At 38.9% G+C, this 20,852-nt stretch overlaps 1 protein-coding gene across 1 annotated transcript; it reads right to left on the bottom strand.

Moving 5' to 3' along the window:
- Positions 1 to 1,297: 1,297 nt before the first annotated feature.
- LOC125776727 (uncharacterized) lies at positions 1,298 to 15,376 on the bottom strand. Its single transcript, XM_049450278.1, has 2 exons — positions 14,124 to 15,376; positions 1,298 to 2,625 (listed from the first exon to the last, which is right to left on the bottom strand). Exons 1-2 carry the CDS (start codon positions 14,136 to 14,138, stop codon positions 2,008 to 2,010), a joined length of 633 nt encoding a protein of 210 aa, XP_049306235.1. The 5' UTR covers positions 14,139 to 15,376; the 3' UTR covers positions 1,298 to 2,007.
- Positions 15,377 to 20,852: the final 5,476 nt, after the last annotated feature.

Below are 20,852 nucleotides of genomic sequence, written 5' to 3'. Positions count from 1 at the left end.
AATGGCAATCAGAGAACTTTCCTCACTTGCCACCAGAGGTGGCCATGATGTTTTTATTGTGAACGTACACTTGGGGGGTAGGTTAAGGACTGTGAATGGCTCTTTTACTATGGTGAATGGGCACTTTCCCTACCATGCCTATACTACGTTGCATCGTATTGCTTAAAGCATACTCTATGTCCGGCAAAATTTTGTTTAAGCTAAAATTACAGCCACCACTGGTTAGTTTCGCTATCATGCTACGATTAACGAGCTCTACCTGTTCATTGGCTTTTGGCGATGATGTTGCAATTTCGACATGTTTTACGTTATTTGTTTCTAAAAAATTTTAAAATCTTTTGATGTAAACGCTTTGCTCCGATCAGATATCAATATCCTTGGACGACTGTAACTACTAAAATGCAGTTTTAAACAGCTCAGGACCTCCCTCGTGCCTGCTAAACACACCGTATATAACAAATTATATTAAATTAAATTTAGGCTGTTTACGGTAAGGTGGTTATCGGGTTATGTGATTATTAGATTAAAAATAACCTCTATGCTCCGTGAGCACCCTATGTTGTATGGTTATTTGCTTGTTTTTACACAAACAGCTGTTCATTGTTTACAATTTTAGTTCAACGAATTTCCAACTTATAAAATGCCTAAACAAAGTTTAAAAAGCAAAATAAATGAATTTAAAATAAGTTCTGCTATTCAGGAAATGGACTTTATTGAAGGTATGTGCTTATTAAATAATCCGAATTTTTAGGGTTCAAAAAATTATTTGTATAAAATTTGCAGACATCTTGCATAATTTGCTAATTGTAAACAAAAAACAGCTTTTATTAGCAGAATTTCCAATAAGAAAATCTAAATAGAAATGCCATTCGCTTAGTTTTATTTATTTTTTGTGCTGTCATTTAGTAAAATTCCAACGACTTTCTAACACTGGAAATAAGCAAACAACCACATAATCTGTAAACAAGGGCCTAGGTTGGTCAACTTTGGTTATTTTGTCACAACGCATTTTGTTGTTGTTTACTTAATCACATAACCACATAACCCGATAACCACCTTATCGTGAACAGCCTAATTATAAATCCATCTATAACCAAAAATACATATTTTTGCTTAGAACGTTTAAATGGCACTGGAAGAAAGTGATCCGCGTGAATAGTTTCGAATGGTACGATTCATGTTTCCTACTTTTCGCGGAAAATGCAATACACTTCAGGCAATTTGAGATATATGAATGTATTGTTTAATTTCTTCCTTCATTTTGGGAAACCAATATGATTTTATTATAGCACTGAAAACTTTGTTACTTCCCATATGAACCATTCCATAGTAGATACAACTTACCACTTGTTTTTAAATACCCACTCCTTTTAGGACGCAATATATAAGTATTTTGTTGTTCACTTCAAGTTAAAAATTTTATTGAAAGCAACGAAAAGGTTATAATAAAAACCTCCTGGTCGGATACCAGTGAAGGTGGCAATGTATTATAAAACGATGTAGTGATGATGAGTTGATTCAGCTGCTGCGCGTAGAGGATCTCCCAATGTGGGAACGGTGGTTGAGCTGCGCGCCGAAGATGACGAAAAATGTATATATATAAAAAATCGTGTAGCTGCGTGCCGAAAGTACCAAAAATGTAGAAACGTGGAGCTGCGTGCCGAAAATACCAAAAATGTAGAAACGTGGAGCTGCGTGCCGAAAATACCCAAAAATGTATAGAAACGTGCGCCGATGTTTATTGCTCGAAAATCGCGGTCGAAAAGGGCGGCTTCTTCCAGGACGAGGCTTTTTGCTCGTTGGGCTGTGGAGAGTTTTGGTGGGTTTGGGCGTGTATTGGTGTGTGTGTGTGTGGGTGTAGACTGCTGCTTCCAATCGCTGAGTGTTGTCTCCAGGTGTGGTGAGTGTGCCAGTGTTGCTTTGTGAGTGGAGTGTTGTGTGGTGTAGTAGTGTATGAGGGCGGAAAGCTTAACTCATTTAGCCATCCCGGCCCCCCTAGGCGAAAGTTCAGCCTAGCAATCGCTGAAGTTGTTGCAACGTTGCCACAACGTTGCTAAGTCCGGACGTGCGCCGGTAGTGTGGTCTTTGACGATGGCGCCTGATGGGTACTGCGTTTCGCGGACGCCATAGGCGGGACTCAGGAGGTGGTGGCGGTCTTCGTCGTCGTGCCACACTGCTGGGTTGCTGCGGTCTGCGAGTGGCAGGTGGCCGACCAACCTCACGTCTTGGGGTGCGGTGGAGCAGCGTGTGATGCTGCCGGCCACACATTTGGCACAATGCCCCAGAGTCACAGTCCTCAGTCGCGTGCATGTGTGCCAGACAATTGTTGCAATGCCCATGCGCCTGTGCTAACTGCTGCCGCTGGATGGGTGACATGCCCTTGAAGAGCCCACAGTGTTGCAGTCGATGGGGGCGGCGACAAAGGGGGCATCGTATGCGATGCGGCTCCGCTGGTGGTGACGGTGTGGGTACTGGTGCTCGTGTGCCATTACGAGCTGCAGTTGACGGTGCGGATGCGGTGACTGTACGGGGCGCCGCGGTTGGGACAACCCCAGGACGGGGAACACTGATGGCCGATCGCAGTGTTGGTGTTGGAGTTGACATGCTCTCTGAATCCATGTTTGCCTGTATGGAGAAAAAGTCGTTTTTAGTTGCAACTCATTTCTATATATTATGAAATTGTACGATTTGTAACCAACTGTATTTGGTTTGTCAGAGTTTACTAATCTACCCATTATTTTTTAATATCTTTTTGATTTATCATATGTGCGATTGATTTCGGTTTTAGTTATTAACGGATGCTTCATTTTCTGCGTGTCGGTATTATTGTACGGATTGTATGGATTGTTCATTACGCGCATTTTCGCTATTATCTGCGGTTGGTAGGAAGCACAGTTTAACGAGCGGTCTGGTCAGCGTTCCGTTTTGCGTACGGAGATCGACTACTCGGATATGACCGTCGGAGCCGTGATGAAGCTTCTCTATGCGACCAAGCCGCCATTCTGTAGGGGGGAGACAATCATCGTGTATTAGGACAAAGTCTCCAAGCTTTGGCGCCTTTTCGGGAGTTTTCCAGCGGTACCTTTTGTGAAGGTCCTTTATATACTCCTCCTTCCATCGGCGGCTGAAATTATGATGGAGAATTTTAATTCTTTCCCATCTATTTAGCAAGGAAAGCGACTCCACGCCTGGCTCAGGTATGGCCAGAATGGGTGCTCCTTTGAGAAAGTGCCCTGGTGTAAGAGCTGTTAGATCTGAGGGATCTTGCGAGCGGCTTCAATACGAATTAATAATGTTGTAAATTCTTCGAAGTTAAATTTGTAGTTTCCAGCTACTTTTTAAAGTGGGATTTAAAGCTTTTTACCGCTGATTCCCATAAAGCACCCATATGAGGAGCGCTTGGAGGGATGAACTGCCAGTTAATGCCTTGGGGAGCGTACTTTTGTACAATCTCAGGGGAAACTTGTTTGATAAAGTCCACAAACTGTTTTTCGGTGGCTCTTTGAGCACCTATAAATGTCTTGCCGTTGTCGCTCATGAGCTTTGACGGAAAACCACGTCGTCCGACGAAGCGAGCAAATGCCGCGAGGAAAGCCTCTTTTGTCAGATTACTACATAGCTCGAGGTGTACTGCTTTTGTCGTAAAACAGACAAAGGCAGCCACGTAGCCTTTCATCATTGTGGGAGACCTTAGCATGGACGCCTTTATTTGAAAAGGCCCAGCAAAATCGACACCTGTGACAGTGAAGGGCAGAGCAAAGTTGCAGCGTTCCGGTGGAAGTGCTGCGTTAATCTGTGTTCGCATCTTTTGTTTATGCATAGTGCAAATCTTGCACGAAAAAATGCATTTCTTTATCTTTGGCTTGAGTCTTGGGATATAAAACTCTTGGCGGACTATTTGCTGCATGAGGCGGTGTTCTGCATGTAATAATAGTACGTGGACATAATTGAGATATAATGTGGCAAGTTGCGATCTCTCTGGTATAACAATGGGATGACGTTCGTTATACGTTAGGCTTGAATTGGCAAGCCGACCATTTGCACGAAGTAGACCCTTCGTATCTATGAATGGGTTTAGTACTAAGAGTGAGCTCTTTTTGTCAATTGGCTTCGATTCTCTTAGTAACGATATCTCTTGGCTGAAGTAGCGCGCTTGAGTAGATGCGATAAGAGCGACCTTTGCTTTTTGTAAGGCTAGGTGCGTCACTGTATCGCCTTGGGGATATACGGTGCGTATTCCCTTAATTCTAACAGCCCTATTCTCATGCCCTCACAAAAGTCACCAACCTCACTACAATGATGTTTCTCACTGTAGTGAGGGTTACCTTATTCTGGCGAAAATTCAAAAGCTCAAATGCTCACTATTCTCACAAATATCTGTGACGTGTGAAAGCAGGCATCATAATACAAAACATCTGTGTTTGTTTTGTTTTGCATATTTTGAATTTTTTAAAATATTGAGAATTGAGTGTTATTAGAAATGGAGGAATTATTATTTGTATATGCGGCAATTGTTGAGGAGGAGGAATCGGGAGGTAGGAGAAAAATTTTAAAGGTTTGCGAGACAAAAGCGATCCCTTTACTATGCAAGACACTGCATTTATTAACACATTCGATTCCCAAAATCGCTATGTAAATTGCTGATAAGTGAATTGGAGCCGCATGATGTGCAGAAGTCAAATATTCCTTTTGATCTGCGTTTCCTGACGAGTTTTATATTTTTACGGGCATGGCTCGTATCAAAATGCGTTGGGAATAATTATATGCTCTCTATGAGCCAATCCTCAGTATCAAGAGCTCTGCACTTTATTTCAAAACTAATTGTTGATGTTAAGGGAAGTGAAATTTATTTCCCTTCAAGCGCGCAGGATGTGTCAGATGCAAAGAAGGGGTAAGATAAATAAATAAATATAAATATAAATAAATAAATAAAATAAATTTTTTTTTACAGTTTTTACACGAAATTTGGAATCAAGGGCACAATCGGCGCAATCGATTGTACCCATATTGGGATTGTTTCACCCTCAACTACAGACGCCACTACTCCTCTCTCACTGTTTATGAACCGGAAACCGGATTTTACAGCCTTATTGTAGAAGCAGTACGTAATGGTTTATATTATACAAACTATTTACCAATCTTTCTATTAATACATACATATGTATGTATATATTTGCATTTTTGGCAGGTTTGTGATCATCGACTTCTGTTCACCGCTGTCAACGCAAAATATCCCGGGTCTTGCCATGATTCTGGTATTTGGACCACATCCCCAACACGTATGCACCTCACAAATACCTATAACACGCAAAGTGATTCGTGGTTGTTAGGCGACCAAGGATATCCATTGGAGCCATGGCTGTTTAACGCCAGTCGCTGAACCTTCAAACGCAAGGGAAGTGCGTTACAATAAGTTGCACGCCAAAGCACGTAATACCATTGAGAGGGCCTTTGGTGTTTTGAAGTCACGATTCCGGTGCCTCTCAAAACACCGCATTCTTCATTACAGCCCTGAAAAAGCGTCTTTGATTATTTACGCGTGTACAATTCTTCACAACATATTACTGAAGCATGGTGTGGCTGCAGACCTTGGCTTCGAAGAAGTTTTAGAAGAATCACAAGACACCGAAATTGTTTTCGAAAACCCCAATTTTAGGGAGGGTGCTAGAGTAAGAGAACGTTACATTATGTCTTTATAATATACATATGTATGTATATATTTCCAGCGGCGTTATGTATTATAAATATATATATATAAATATATATACATATATGTAAGTTACTTACTGTCTCTGTACATTTTACTTCCTCTAAGAATGAATAAAAACACATCTACATATGTTTAAATAATTCATGTTATTTTATTTAATTTTTTTTTTCATTTTTTACATTTTTATTTCATTTTTTACATTTCTATTTCATTTTTTACATTTTTATTTCATTTCTTACATTTTTATTTCATTTCTTACATTTCTATTTCATTTTTTACATTTTTATTTCATTTCTTACATTTCTATTTCATTTTTTACATTTTTATTTCATTTTTTACATTTTTATTTTCATTTTTTACATTTCTATTTCATTTTTACATTTTATTTCATTTTTTTTACATTTTTTTATTATTATTTATCCAATTTTTGGGACAACTTAGCCATAACCTCTGACAGCGAGGTTAGTGCCTGTGTCATTTGAGTCAGCACCCCTGCCATCTGCGCATTTTGCTCTACAATTTGCCTTTGTAGAGCAATGGTTTCCTCCTCTCGCTTTTCTCTGTCCTCCATTTTTTTTAGCACTGTTCCAAGCATCTTCGCTGCAGTCAACTTTTCGGGAGGGATATAAGAAGGCGATGGCATAGAAGAAGATAATATGGGAGGAGATAAGGAAGAAGATGGAGGTGATGGTGAAGAAGAAAAATGAGGTGATGGCGAGGAAGAAAAATTGATTGATAAAGCAGGAAAAGCTGGAGCAGGCGATGTGACTGCTAGTGAAGATGCTGGAACAGGCGATGCGACTGTTGGTGTTGGCGCTAAAGCAGGCGATGCGACTGTTTGTGTTGGCGCTAAAGCAGGCGATGCGACTGCTAGTGAGGGTGCTGGAGCAGGCGATGCGACTGTTTGTTGTTGGCGAGGAAGCTGGAGCTTCAAGTGTATTTATATAAAACGGCAAAACCTGTAAGTATAAAACGGACCAATTATTGCCTCATGTAATTAAAAAAAAATAAATAGTCCGACAAATATTAAATTAAAATATTACCTGATGACCCAAAGTCGCAACACCCGGCAATCCATCTACCGCTGCTGCTGCCCCAAATGTTGTTATTGGCTTGCTCCTCGAATGGAGTCATTCCACTTATCGGAGGGCCCCCACCAGTCGCTTGCGAATGTGCTTTCAGTTTGCGCGCTCGCGATCGCAACTGGTGTTTCCAATGCATTAATGACTATGGAATATATGTATGTATTTTTAATAATATGACACAAACACAAGCATTTATTAACTTACCTCCTTCCACTTGGCTGCCGACCGCGTTTGGGCCTCTTAATGCATTTAAATTGTCTGCTAACTCTCCGACCAAAGCATTTGCAGCCCTTGAGGGTTGGTCGGAGTTAGCTTTCCCGCGTTGCAACTCAGATGCTGCTTGCAAAACATTATGTAATGCTGCAGCTGCTCCTGAGTTGTTCTCTCCGTTTTTGTGCGCCTAGGAATATATAAAATTATTGTATATATATATATATATTTAAAATTTGCAAAATTACTTACATATTCTGATTATCCATTGTTGTGTCCATTTTTGTATGCTTATTTTTCTTAAAACAGCTGTTTGACAGCTAAAAGCTTTTTACCTCACGTGGTGACTTTTTTAAGCTTTTTTCTTATGAGGTTTGAGCTAGAATAGCCTCACAAATTATGCCTCACAAGAAAATCTCTCAAATATTTCCTCTCAACTCAGTTGAGAGGTTTTTTCAGAATAGGGCTGTAAGTTTGAGTCGCTCGATGAATTTGAACATGTAAGCGATTACCCTGAGGGCTCGGGGTAAGATGAAAATCTCTCAAGGATGTCAGTATCATCCAATGTTGTGTGAAAGGAGTCGATCTTTCGACTTTCTGGGGCAATAATGTTGCGCATGAGCGATTGTGGCCAAGAATCGGGAGATTCTGTTAACCATCGGGGGCCATTCCACCAGAGGGTGGTGGTGGCAAGGTGCAGAGGTTTGCACTCTCTTGTACCTAGATCAGCAGGATTGTCAGCACTGGCTACGTGTCGCCAAGTGGTTGATCCCACTAGGTCAAGAATTTGAGACGTTCGATTGGAGATATACGTCTTCCATGCATGTGGTGGTTTTTCCAACCAGGCTAATACAATCTCGGAATCAGACCAGAGATATAATTTATTTTTTGCCATATTCAGTTGCGTTTGCACTATGGATGCTAGTTTGGCAAGTAGTAGTGCACCACATAGTTCTAGTCGTGGTAGACTTATGGTTTTTAGAGGAGCCACCTTTGCTTTTGCAACTAGTAAGTGGCTTGTGGTCGCTTTGTCGCTTTGTGTGCGAACATATATAGTGGCGCAATACGCCTTTTCAGAGGCGTCACAAAAGCCGTGTAGTTCGACTTTGTGCTCTGGGATATAATTAACCCATCTTGGGATTTGTATTTGTGTGATATCTTTTAGATTGCTCGCGAACTGGGACCACTTTTCTAAACGAAGTGGTTTTACTTGCTCGTCCCAGTCGGTACCATCTAGCCATAATTCTTGTATCAGGATTTTGGCTTGTATCATAATTGGCGATAGCCATCCTGCGGGGTCAAAAAGTTTTGCCACAGAGGAGAGAATTTGGCGTTTTGTAATGGCGGATAGTGCGGATATGGACTCAGTTGTGTATGAAAACTGGTCCGATATCGCATTCCATTGGATGCCCAGAGTTTTTGTTGTACTTTCCTTTTCGAAAATAAGGAAATTAGTGTCCAACAAATTTTCTTTTGGTATATTTTTTAATATAGTTGGGTGATTTGCCGTAATCTTTTTTAATGGAAACCCTGCGGATTTGAGGGCTCTTATAACCTGTGATAGTGATTCGTATGCTTGTGGAAGACTGTGACTTCCAGACAGAATATCGTCTACATACGTTTGCGATTTTAACACCTGGGTCGCCAGAGGAAATTCGGACTTGGTGTTTTCAGCCAATTCATGGAGTGTTCGAATGGCTAAGTATGGGGCACAGTTAACGCCAAAGGTCACTGTTTTTAGCTTGTAGTCGCGTAGTGGACTATTGGGGGATTTTCGGAAAATAATTCGCTGAAAATCTTGATCGTCTTTATGTACGACTATTTGTCTATACATTTTCTCGACGTCCCCGTTGAATACGTATTTGAATATACGCCAGTTTAGAATAAGCAGCATTAAATCAGGTTGGAGCGTGGGTCCCGTAAACAGGATATCGTTTAGGGAATTCCCCGAGCTAGTGGATCTTGAGGCGTTGAAGACAACTCTTACTTTAGTTGTTTTTTTATCTGGCTTTACTACCGCATGATGTGGCAAGTAAAATGAATAGTATTTGTCATTGATAATTTTTTCGCATGGGCTTACTTCCTCCATGTGATCTAAATGGAGGTATTCTTCCAACACACCATCATATTCTGGTTTGAGTTCACCTTTTTTAAGTAGGTTTCTTTCCATACTTTGAAACTGCTGTATTGCAGAGGTGCGAGAGTGACCTTAGGCGATTGTGTTGGGAAATTGTTGTTTTAGTGGTAGTCGTACGACATACCGACCATTGTCTGATCTAGTAGTTGTAGCTTTGTAAAAGTCTTCACAATGCTGATCTTCGGGGGTTTTGATTGAAATGGGGGGGAGTTCTTCTATCTCCCAAAATTTTCTCAATTGTGAATTGAGGTACTCATTTGAGATTTCCTCAACTTGAGTTGTCATAGTTGTGACTGGTTCCTTTACTAGTCCGCTTAGGATCCAACCGAAAATAGTCTTTTGTGCCAAAAGTGTGTTTGAAATTTTCTCAATACCATCGAGTATTATCTGTGGTATGAGATCGCTGCCTAATAGAAGGTCAATTTGAGCGGGGGTGTTGCAGTTGGGATCTGCTAACTTAAGGTGTGAAACCTTATCCCAATGCTTGCTATTTATATGATAGCTTGGTAACATATTGGTTAATTGCGGTAAGACTATAGCTTCTGCTTGTATTCTTATATCCGCTTGGGGGGAAAGTAGGGTAATGGGGCAGATTTTATTAGAGTTTTGAACTACTCTTCCGCCCATTCCCGTAATTTCAAAGTTGGCTTGTCTTGTTGGCAGATTTAGCCTATTTTGTGCCCTAGACGCTATGAAAGATCGTTGTGATCCTTGGTCTATTAGGGCTCTGAGCTTAAACAGTTCTCCTCGATGTTCGATGGAGACGACTGCTGTGGGTAGTAGTACCCTACTTTGATCTTCGCTGTGTAGCGTTTGAGTTTTTAATGCCTTTGAGCAGCATGGTGCTTCTTGGCAATTTTGAGAATTTGGCACTTCGGGATTTGTTGTTGCAACTAAACCCGCGGCTCTTTTGATATTTGCGCTGTTTGGGGGTAAGCTGGAAAAATTATTAATATGAAGCATCGAATGGTGTCGTTTATGACAATAGACGCAGTTAAATTTGCTTTCGCACTCTTTGAGTGTATGCGCATGTGACAGACAGTTTGTACAAAGTCTTTTAGTTTTCACGAAATTGTTGCGGTCGATAATATTCAATTTTTTAAATCTCTCGCAAGATTTGAGCTTATGCCCTCCTGTACATAGTTTACATGATCGATATTTATTCTGTTCAGATGAGAACGATTGCGTTTTGAAGAAGCTTCTATTTAAATTGTTGTTGCTATTGGCTTGGGGCTTGTGGAAGCTTCTATTGAAGTCTTGCTGAATACCTTTTGGTTTACTTGTATTTATTTTTTTGTCTACCCTTTCTGCGATTTCGTACTGGGTAGTGAGAAAATCTTTCATTTGTTGCCACGTTGGGCATTTTTTACGTGATGAGAGCAATTGCTCCCACAATAATAAAGACTTTTCTGGCAATGCTGCTGTGCATATATTTACCAGTATAGGGTCCCAGTTATATGTGGGAATATTTTGGGTCGATAAAATCGACAAACAATTGGAAACAGTGGATTGAAGTTTGATAAATTCTTCACTGGTTTCCTTTTGAATTTTTGGCAAGTTCATCAGAATTGTTATCTGCTTATCGACCAATATTCGTTCATTCTCGTATCTTGATTTTAAAGCTTCCCAAGCCATATTAAAATTGTCGTCATTTAATGCGAACTGTTTTACTATGACGCCAGCTTGACATTTCGTTTTGTATCGGAGGTGATACAATTTTTGTGCATTAGATAATTTTGGGTGGTTTATGTAAACGGCTGTGAACATGTCCCGGAAGGACGGCCATTGTTCATAACCCCCATGAAAAATTTCTGTGTCACATGCGGGCACCTTGAGGTGGATGCCTGAACTTGCCTCGTGACTTTGTACTTGTGGCATCTCTACTCGCGGAAGTGGAGTAGGTGCAATTGCTTTAATTAGTTTCAATTGATCTGTAATCATTGCTTTCGTTTCTTCAAATTGGTCTAAGCAATTTTCATATTTGGCGTAAGCCGAGGATTTGAAATTTTCTGGTAGGTCTGAATCATCAGATTCTACTATTGCGTCGTAAGAAGCTTGGAGACGTATCCAAAAATTGTCCAGATTTTCTTTTTTGATTTCTAATGCCGATTCAGAATTATCTTGAATCGGCGAAGATGAAAATCGAGTGCAGTATTTAATAAAACTGTCACTCTCAGCAATAAATTTACTGTATGTAATGTCTTTCCCCCTTTTTTGTTTCGTAACACCTTGCTTTGAGCGTGTAGCTTCTGCAGGTGTACATGGACTTTTTTCGTCCGAAATCATTTTTGGAACTTTCAATAGTTGAGAAGATTTAGATTCTTTGGAATCTGTGTCCATTTAGAACAAATTAAATTTTATCAAAAAAAAAATTTCTATCAGTGTAAACTGATTGACTTTGAACGGAATTGCTGATTGCAAGTTTTTTGAAAATGCGAAAGTTTTTTGAAAATTGGTAAAATTGTAAAATGTTTTGTTTTATTTTATTTTGTTGATCGGATTAAATTAAATAACGCGTTTCGTTTTAATTAATCTCGAAAAAAGTATAAAAGTATTACCGAATTTATTTATTTTTAATATATGCAATATTTATTTTATTTATTTGCTTTTTGTTTGTATGTCTTATAGGGTATACCTATAGACGAAAACGTTTGTATGTACTTGCAACTGAGTGCTCGTATAAGAGATCAGCGCTTTTTGTACATATGTATATACGCAATCCTGCTTGTTTTTGCTTATCAAAGAACAAGGGGTATTGCCGAAAATGTGCCAATTTGGACTTTGAACATGTAATTTAAATTGTTCGTAATGTTTAATTATTATTTTATTTATATATGTAAATATATTGTAATACTTTATACTTTTCCTACCGAACCGTTTAATAAGTATATAATATTTTGAGGTACCCTCGTAGGGTATAATCAACGTTCCGTATATAATTACTCATACACATATGAGTACCTGTAAGCAGGAGTATTTTGTTTCTCCTTTGAGCGTGCGCGCATAGACGGAATAGAAAAACAAAGCAAAATAAAAGTAAAATAAAATCGTTTGTGAACTTCGATTAGCAAATGTGCACTCTCTTAATTTCCCGTAAGTCTATTATTACACGAGGCGACAAAAGTTGCTAATTCTCGGGCGATTCTCTTTTGCTGTCGCCCATTACCTTCACACGAGCAACTTGTGTGGCGAACTCTGTTCGACTTTTTTTCTCATTCTCTTTCACTTTACTTTAACCCATTGTCTACTCTTTACTTTAACCCATTGTCGTTTCTTTTTCCTTATGGGTATTTGGGCCACTCTATCACATATAGTTATTAATCAGTTCTGACAATTAAGAAATACATTTTATTTATAATTCAAAATGAAAACAAAGATTATATGACAGAATTTCACATACATATGTATGTCACCCTTTTCACTATCGTCTGAATCAATTTGTATGGCTTTCTCCATACATTTCACAATATCTTTAATTAATTCGATTTTTTCGTCATACTCCATTTTCTAAAATATTTAAATTATATTATGTATATTTGTATACATATTTGCAAATTACTTGCCAAAAGATGAAATTAAATTTTTTAAATATATTCAAAATATTAATTTCAAAAAATATACTCAAATGCAACTATGTACTACGAAAGAAAGAACACGAATGCCGAAAAACGTCGCAGCGAACTGCTACGAATAAGAACACAAAGCGAGTTGCTGAACATTGGAAACTCGGCGCGATTCTCCTCTCCTCGTCGCCCCCTCGCCTATAAACCAAGAGTTGCCGAAACAAAAGTTGCTGCGTGTAATAAGCGAGTAAATATGTATGTATGTAAGTATTATGGTGAGCACAAATTCCGGTCGTGCAATTAGAGGCTCTCCAACGAATGAGTATAGATGTATATATTTGTATGTATGTAGATGAGCAAATATTCCGGTAGTGCACTTAGATCAGTGGTCGGCATGAGAGGATCTGTCACTGTGTTGGTGAGCACGAAAATAAAGTAGCCCAGTGAGAAATTGGAATTAAAATTAAGCAATTTTTATTATTAATTAATAGTATAATGAAAATTAACAAATTGTCTTTTGAGGATATATTCCCTATTATCTTTAAAAGACTTGGAATATAAAAGGCATTGCGTGGCATCAAAGGCATTTGGAATCATAAAATATTTCTCGGAGGGCATATTTCGTTTTGCGCTATGGTCTTGCGTGATGTTAATTCGTTGATGGCTCGACAACGACTGAACGATAGAGCGTAAGCGTACGTGTGAAGTTAGTTTGCAAAATTTTGCTATGAAATGCCGACCACTGACTTAGATGCTCTCCAACGAATGAGTATAGATGTATATATTTGTATGTATGTAGATGAGCAAATATTCCGGTAGTGCACTTGCTCTCAACGGCTGAGTATATATATATACGTATGATAAAATTTTAACTATAATAAAGCGTATATATATTGAAATAGTGCATATATGTAAATATGTAATATTCGATTAGGTTTTCTTGACCTTTTCTCGCCTTTTTTTTCTCTATGTATATATACATATATATATATAACTATTTTTTTTGTTTTCGCATTTACTTTAGCTTACTTACTTGAATTTTTTTTTTTGGAGATATTTTGTGTTTTGATACACGAAGGTAAGCAGTAAATGACAGTTAAAACATTTATATCTCGATATATATATACGGTATATAAATATATATATATCTATATATATATATGTATATGTTGTCGGTTATGCCCAACTGTTTTTTGCAGTATTTCAGTTTTTACCAAAAGTTATTTATAACTGTTTGATAACCGGTGTGTTGTTTGTTTTTTTTTTTTTGCAAAACCAATAAATAAAGTGAGAATAACTTGATGAGTTATTCTATGTAAGTTAAATGAATTTGTGACAAATTTTTACCGTAATAATACATAGTACATATGTGCAAAAAATTGAAAAATGAAATACTAAAAGGAATCGATACGACTCACTTTGATATCCCTCATGGGATTTTGGGGATTAGTAATGGCCAAATTGTGGGTCGGACGGTTTTTGTCCTTATAATCCTGCCCTGGGATGATTCGGTGGGTTCCTTGTTTGCTGGCTTGTTGTTATTTGTCTGTTGTTTTATTCCGCGCCCGTTTTATATTAATATGTATTTTTTATATACATATATGATTATATATTCGCGCCCGCTGTTTTTTGTTTTTTACTTATTAGTTAGGTGGTTTTGTTTTCTTTTTCCCGCGCCCGTTCTTTATTTGTAACTGCTTATTTTTTGCACCGCACTGTGATGTATATGTTATGTATGTGTATTCTTATTTGATTTTAATTTCTTTGTTTTCCTGTTTTTTGTCACTACCCAAACTTTGTTGTTGGGCTTTTTGCGGGCACATGGAATAGGTAAGTATGTGTGCACTTTTAACACTTATACTTTTTTTTCCTTTTTATATTCTATTATTTTAGTTTCGGGCACTGTATCTTGTTTTATTTTTTATATAATTTCACATGCTGTTTTCACTTGCACTCTTTTTAATTGTTATTTTCTCTTTTTTTTTTTCTTCGTCAATTTCACTGCACTTGCGCACTTATTCACTTTTGTTTGTCACTTTAACTTAATATTTTTAGCTTTTTTTTTCCCACCACTTGGTTGTATAATTTTGTTTTAAATTATTTTTATTCTTATTATTATTATTTTTTTCTTTGTTTCACAATAGTGCCATCCAAGATGGCTCGAAGGACCATAGATACGACTTACCACTTGTTTTTAAATACCCACTCCTTTTAGGACGCAATATATAAGTATTTTGTTGTTCACTTCAAGTTAAAAATTTTATTGAAAGCAACGAAAAGGTTATAATAAAAACCTCCTGGTCGGATACCAGTGAAGGTGGCAATGTTTTATAAAACGATGTAGTGATGATGAGTTGATTCAGCTGCTGCGCGTAGAGGATCTCCCAATGTGGGAACGGTGGTTGAGCTGCGCGCCGAAGATGACGAAAAATGTATATATATAAAAAATCGTGTAGCTGCGTGCCGAAAGTACCAAAAATGTAGAAACGTGGAGCTGCGTGCCGAAAATACCAAAAATGTAGAAACGTGGAGCTGCGTGCCGAAAATACCCAAAAATGTATAGAAACGTGCGCCGATGTTTATTGCTCGAAAATCGCGGTCGAAAAGGGCGGCTTCTTCCAGGACGAGGCTTTTTGCTCGTTGGGCTGTGGAGAGTTTTGGTGGGTTTGGGCGTGTATTGGTGTGTGTGTGTGGGTGTAGACTGCTGCTTCCAATCGCTGAGTGTTGTCTCCAGGTGTGGTGAGTGTGCCAGTGTTGCTTTGTGAGTGGAGTGTTGTGTGGTGTAGTAGTGTATGAGGGCGGAAAGCTTAACTCATTTAGCCACATAGTGATACTTTCTCAACAAATGTTCTTCCATCTCAATTGGTATCTAAAATAGTATATATTGCCTGTTTTTTTCTATAAACTAAGCCATTACGTATTTTTAAAACACAATTTTCCCTATTGGCCAACTCTCTCCGGATTCCAATTATTTATCTATCCCGATCGAGGCGTATTGACATATTTTGCTCAAACGTGTTTTCTTCAAGAACTAGGATATTTTAAGTGCGACTAAGTGCGTCCACATGGAGCATTCTGTTTCCATTACGATGTTCGAGAACATATTAAAAATTTTCCAATTCATATGTCCATCTGCTTGTACCTGGCCGCTCATTGCCACCGTTCAACCCCAAACAAAGAGTGCTTTTTCTTTAAGTAAATAAAGGGTGATTTTTTAAGAGCTTGATAACTTTTTTAAAAAAAAAAACGCATAAAATTTGCAAAATCTCATCGGTTCTTTATTTGAAACGTTAGATTGGTTCATGACATTTACTTTTTGAAGATAATTTCATTTAAATGTTGACCGCGGCTGCGTCTTAGGTGGTCCATTCGGAAAGTCCAATTTTGGGCAACTTTTTCGAGCATTTCGGCCGGAATAGCCCGAATTTCTTCGGAAATGTTGTCTTCCAAAGCTGGAATAGTTGCTGGCTTATTTCTGTAGACTTTAGACTTGACGTAGCCCCACAAAAATAGTCTAAAGGCGTTAAATCGCATGATCTTGGTGGCCAACTTACGGGTCCATTTCTTGAGATGAATTGTTGTCCGAAGTTTTCCCTCAAAATGGCCATAGAATCGCGAGCTGTGTGGCATGTAGCGCCATCTTGTTGAAACCACATGTCAACCAAGTTCAGTTCTTCCATTTTTGGCAACAAAAAGTTTGTTAGCATCGAACGATAGCGATCGCCATTCACCGTAACGTTGCGTCCAACAGCATCTTTGAAAAAATACGGTCCAATGATTCCACCAGCGTACAAACCACACCAAACAGTGCATTTTTCGGGATGCATGGGCAGTTCTTGAACGGCTTCTGGTTGCTCTTCACCCCAAATGCGGCAATTTTGCTTATTTACGTAGCCATTCAACCAGAAATGAGCCTCATCGCTGAACAAAATTTGTCGATAAAAAAGCGGATTTTCTTTTTTTGATTTTGGTAATAAAATTCAATGATTTGCAAGCGTTGCTCGTTAGTAAGTCTATTCATGATGAAATGTCAAAGCATACTGAGCATCTTTCTCTTTGACACCATGTCTGAAATCCCACGTGATCTGTCAAATACTAATGCATGAAAATCCTAACCTCAAAAAAATCACCCGTTATTACTAGAGGACCCGTCCACATTTGACTGTAGCTGATACATAGTTAGTACTACTAATACCATCTATGTGATTTCTAGTATTTAGATTATGACTATTAGTTAAAGAAATGTAGCATTTTTGGCGAACCAACTTGTGTTAGTTTACAAAAAAAATGAATCAAAAAGCATTTCGAGCGTTAATAAAGCATTGGTTTTTGGTGGGAATTTGGGCTGTGCACCAGTGAAATCAACCGAGTCCAATTCGATAGTAGTGGACTGCTTGTTATGAAACGGTTCTCAAGCGTGGAAAGACAAAAACATCACCTGGCAAGGTTGTGGGATCAGTCTTTTGGAATGCACGTGGTATATTATTCATCGAATGATTACTGAGCCAGTATTATTTAATTGCACTGTGTGTTTGATTGCAGTTCCATTATACTATTCCCAATATTAAGCAATTTTATTATTTTTTAGGAAGGATCAGTTTGAAATTGTACACATATGTATACTTCATCGTTCCCGTTTAAATATTGCACTGTTCTGTGCAGTGCTTCGAAAATATTTCTATATATCTCAAATTATAATAGACCTTTATATCAGCACTCCAAATATTTCGCTATATTTTTATGCAAAATTTGGCGTTTGGTTTGTAATGAATGAATTTGCGTCCTGCGGCCATAATATAGCAAAGTATCTGCAATGCTTTGACGACGAAAATGTCAATGCATTTTTTTGTTGTGATATTAAATATATCTGACGGCTTCGTCCTACAAAACTGCCTGGTTCAGGAGAAAAATCAGTACAACTCATATTATACGCATGTACGGGTATACAAATTTTTATTTGTTTATTTTTTTTTTGAATTACTAAAATTTTTAAATGATTTTTCCATGAACTACGAGCAAGTTGTCTGCTGCTGAAGTTTTCTTTATGATTTTCATTATTGTAATTTTTTTTTTTTTGAAGAAATGAAATTTTCAAATGAATCATACATGAGCTTTGAACAAATGCTTATGCTTTAAAATATATTTTTTTGTATTTATGCATCGTATTGAATTTTAACATAAGTAGATGAAAAGTATTATATGTCCCTACCCTGTTTCTAAGCTAAAACCACACCAATTTTCAGCCAAATCAATTCAGCCGTTCTTGAGTTATAAATAGTGTAACTAACACGACTTTCTTTTATATACATACTTATATACAGATGATACATGTAGTAAGCGCTAAATTGTATTGGCGTTTAAGCAAAATTGTCACAGAGGGTGAACACGCTATTGGGCTTTGAGCCAGACACCAAATTAACGGTATTCTATGGATGTCACTACAAAAAATTACCAATATCAATAAAGCACTAGAGAATGTGCTTTACCTGCATCAGGATACTCTGCAGGGCAATATATTAATATTCGAAAGCGTGACATCAAACTAGATTTGCCTACCGTCGAAGATTATTTCTTGAATTTGGTATATAGAGTGGAAATCACGTTATGTGAAAAATGCAATCCCAATGAACGGGAAATTGTACTAGATCTTTCCAACCGTTACAATTATGATCAATTGGCAAATTGCAGTTCTTTATGTGTGTGAGTAGTTACAAAGAGACAACCGGCAATGCCATTTCGAACACCTTCAAGGGAACTGTTAAGGATCTAGTCGCATACTGCAAGTAAAGCGCAACCAAGAAGCTCTTCTATCAAAGACTGTCTCTCAGCATCCACGAACTCGACAATGAGAAAAAATTCAATAGCATTTGGATCTCAAATGATCTCAAGTAGGAAAAAGTGCAAGGCATATTGGGCGAGGCTGCCAAAAGGATATAATTCGCTGAAAATAGTGTCAAGAAATTGCGATTACTTTAAGTGGCCAATCTTATCATTGGGGACGTTTTTTACGTGGCGGGTCCCAAAGCCAATGCACAACCCTGTGTAGGGGATATTTTGCCTTCTTTCTTTAGCTCGCCTTCGAATGGATGTTCTTAGGCTACCCAGAGGATACTTGGTCTAAAACCGGAAGTCGTCAGCTCCCTGAGCCATAGAATCGTTTTTGGCCACTCCCAAGTGAATGGCGATCAGAGAACTTTCCTCACTTGCGTGAACTTCTACGCATGACTCCAACCTCCAACTCCGACTACTATCCTCATTTATACCTTCCTTCGAAACCACCCAAACATGATTTTGTCGTCGACCACACCACTTCTTCGCCGATTTCAAAGCTGCTTTCGACAGTACGAAAAGAAGCTGCCTTTATGCCGCGATGTCTGAATTTGGTATCCCCGCAAAACTAATACGGCTGAGTAAACTGACGTTGGGCAACAAAAAAGCTCCGGCAGGATCGGGAAGGACCCTCGGAGCCGTTGGATACCAAACGAGGATTCAGACAAGACGACTCGCTATCGTGTGACTTCTTCAATCTGCTGCTGCAGAAAACAATTCGAGCTGCAGAACTAAATGGAGCAGATACAATCTTTTACAAGAGTGTACAGCTGCTGGCGTATGCCGATGACATTGATATTATCGGCCTCAACACCCGCGCCCTTAGTTTTGCTTTCTCCAGACTGGACACGGAAGCAAAGCAAATGGGTCTGGCGGTGAACGAGGGCAAGACGAAATATCTCCTGTCATCAAACATACAGTCGTTGCACTCGGCTAGGCTCTCACGTCACTGTTGCAGTCATAACTTTGCAGTTGTAGATAATTTCGTCTATTTAGGAACCAGCATTAACACCACCTACAATGTCAACCTGGAAACCCATCCGCAGGATAACTTTTTCCAATAGGTGCTACTTCGGACTGAGTAGGCAATTGAGAAGTAAAGTCCTCTCCCGACGAACAAAAACCAAACTCTATAAGTCACTCATAATTCCCGTCCAGCTATATGCCGCAGAGGCTTGGACGATGACAACATCTGATCAGTCGACGTTGCGAGTTTTCGAGAGAAATTTCTGCGAAAGATGTATGGTTCTTTACGCGTTGGCCACGGCGAATATCGCATTCGATGAAACGATGAGCTGTATGAGATATACGACGACATTGACATAGTTCAGCGAATTAAAAGACAGCGGCTACGCTGGCTAGGTCATGTTGTCCGAATGGACGAAAACACTCTAGCTCTGAAAGTATTCGACGCATTACCGCCGGGGGAAGCAGAGGAAGAGGAAAACTTCCACTCCGTTGAAAGGACCAAGTGTAAAAGGACCTGGCTTCGCTTGGTATATCCAATTGGCGCCACGTAGCGAAAAAAAGAAACGACTGGCGCGCTGTTGTTAACTCGGCTATAATCGCGTAAGCTCTAGGCCAATGAAGAAGAAGAAAGTAGCCGATCACAAAGTCGCCACCATATAAAAGGAAGTTGTGTCGCTGGAAGCGCTATAAAAGTCCAACGAAACGCTGACGGCACAAAGTGCGCAGAAGACTTTCCACATTGGGGAAGTGCCCGCCGATGATATGCCACGGGCCGAGAATGAGAAACTCATTCCCGTGGCATATTACAAAAAAGAGATATAAAATTCCTTTGGTGTACAATTCTTGATCAAAGCGAAAAACAACGAACCATAAGGTGCGCTAATACAACGCATACAAAAGCGCTGAATATGCCCGATAAGGAGTGGAAGAATTGTATAAACCTCAGTGGGGTATTCGAACGAGGTTAACCACAATAAACCAGTCGATATGGAGATCTATCGTATTTGGTCTAATGCACATTTGCCGTACTTTGGACTAGATCACATAAATAAATCCAGAAAGCGGACATCCTTAAATGACTCATTGTGGGATCGATAAGGTGTGCGTGCAAATAACAACACAAACCAAAAATGCATTTTTAACTTTTTCTGTCACGTAAACTATACACAATGTCGACGGTCTTTTATGTAAAGGTAATTTCGAAAAAGGATGGAGTCATGTGTAGAAGTTCACGCAAGTGAGGAAAGTTTTCTGATCGCCATTTACTTGAGAGTGGTCAGAAACGTTTCTTTACATATGACTCAAGCAGCTCACGACTTCCGGTCTTTGACCAAGTATCCTCTGGGTAG

This window comes from Bactrocera dorsalis, chromosome 2 (assembly GCF_023373825.1).
Source record: "Bactrocera dorsalis isolate Fly_Bdor chromosome 2, ASM2337382v1, whole genome shotgun sequence".
NCBI lineage: Eukaryota > Metazoa > Arthropoda > Insecta > Diptera > Tephritidae > Bactrocera > Bactrocera dorsalis.
The sequence above is the reverse complement of the archived record's forward strand: the minus strand, read 5'-3'. Positions and strand labels throughout refer to the sequence as shown.